Raw genomic sequence first — 1280 nt, forward strand, 5'->3', positions numbered from 1 at the left:
TATGGCTAATTTAAAAAAAAAAAATTGGTTATGCAACTCGAAAGATATGTTTAAAGTGTGTTGCTTGATCAAAATAGAAATAAGAAATCCCAAATCTCAGATACTTCGAAATAGTAAATATGTTTTATTTAAATAAATAAAGCTTACTCGATACAGTACGAAAAATAAAGGAGACGCATGCGGTAAATTCATAGGGATCAATCATACATAGACGATACAACAAGCACACACGTTAGAATATGAGACCTGAACCTTTGAATTTCTCAGCCACAAGTTGGTCCATTCTGTCTCCCATGTCCTTGCTCATGTGGTTCACCCAATCCCCAACCTTCCCTTTCCTAAATAGTGAAGTGGGATCAACAACGAGCTTATCTCCTGCATGCTCATGTTGAACACGACTTGGTCGATTGGCCGCGATGTTGCTCAGTGATGTGAAGCCGCATAAATCCTCAACTTGCTCCACCACTCCATTGCTATCTTCCTCCTGGGTAAACGGGACTCTGAGGAAGCTTGCTAGCTTCCTGATAACCTTCGGTGTATCAGACACAATCTCCTCATACCTCAAAAACATAACTTCATCTGGCCTGGCCAAGCTTTCTTTCCAGTACTCAAGATAGCGGTCCCAGAAAGGACCATAAGGTGAGCATCCCTCACAAAACATTGTGAATGCTTCATCCATACCTATGGACATACCTTGGTTCATTCTCTTCTCAAAGTGCCACCTTGAGATAAAGGCATCTTTGGGATCCCGGCAAACGCACACAATCCGACAACCAAGGGTGGAAACTGTGGACGGGAGCAGGGAGAGCGGCAGATGGGTGGAGAGCAGCCGCGGGGAGGGTAGCGTCTCGACTATGTCAAGGTCTCCCGGCCTTAGTGCGAGGTAAGGCACAACTTGATGAGGACGGCTCGTGAGCAGTGGGTGGTCAGTGAAGGTATAGCGGGATCTGTTTACGATGGTAAAAAGGAGGGCCTTCAACCAAGTGGTCCCACATTTTGGGTGCGCGGCAAGGATGGTGTCGTCAGGGCGGGGCTTGAGCCTGTCTTTGACAGCCATGGAATCCTTGAGAGAATTTGCTCTAATCCAGCAGTTGTTGTAGAGGACGAGTGGCGTGGCCCACCCTTCTCTTGTTGGAAGTGTTTCTATGAGATTTTCAGTGTGGCTTTTGGATGATATGAATTGAGATGGGGGAGTTTTTGAACTCTCTATAGTCTCAGAATGGAGGTGTGCCATGGCTGAGAGGTTGAGATGTGTGCTTCTTTGTCCAAGTTTCTTTGTT

General features: G+C 45.9%; 1 protein-coding gene across 1 annotated transcript; it reads right to left on the minus strand.

Annotated features, from left to right (window-relative positions):
• Window positions 1-101: 101 nt before the first annotated feature.
• On the minus strand, window positions 102-1280 carry LOC123080570 (cytosolic sulfotransferase 17). The gene has a single exon (XM_044503499.1). It carries the CDS (start codon window positions 1232-1234, stop codon window positions 233-235), a length of 1002 nt encoding a protein of 333 aa, XP_044359434.1. The 5' UTR covers window positions 1235-1280; the 3' UTR covers window positions 102-232.

Source organism: Triticum aestivum, chromosome 3D (genome assembly GCF_018294505.1).
Source record: "Triticum aestivum cultivar Chinese Spring chromosome 3D, IWGSC CS RefSeq v2.1, whole genome shotgun sequence".
NCBI lineage: Eukaryota > Viridiplantae > Streptophyta > Magnoliopsida > Poales > Poaceae > Triticum > Triticum aestivum.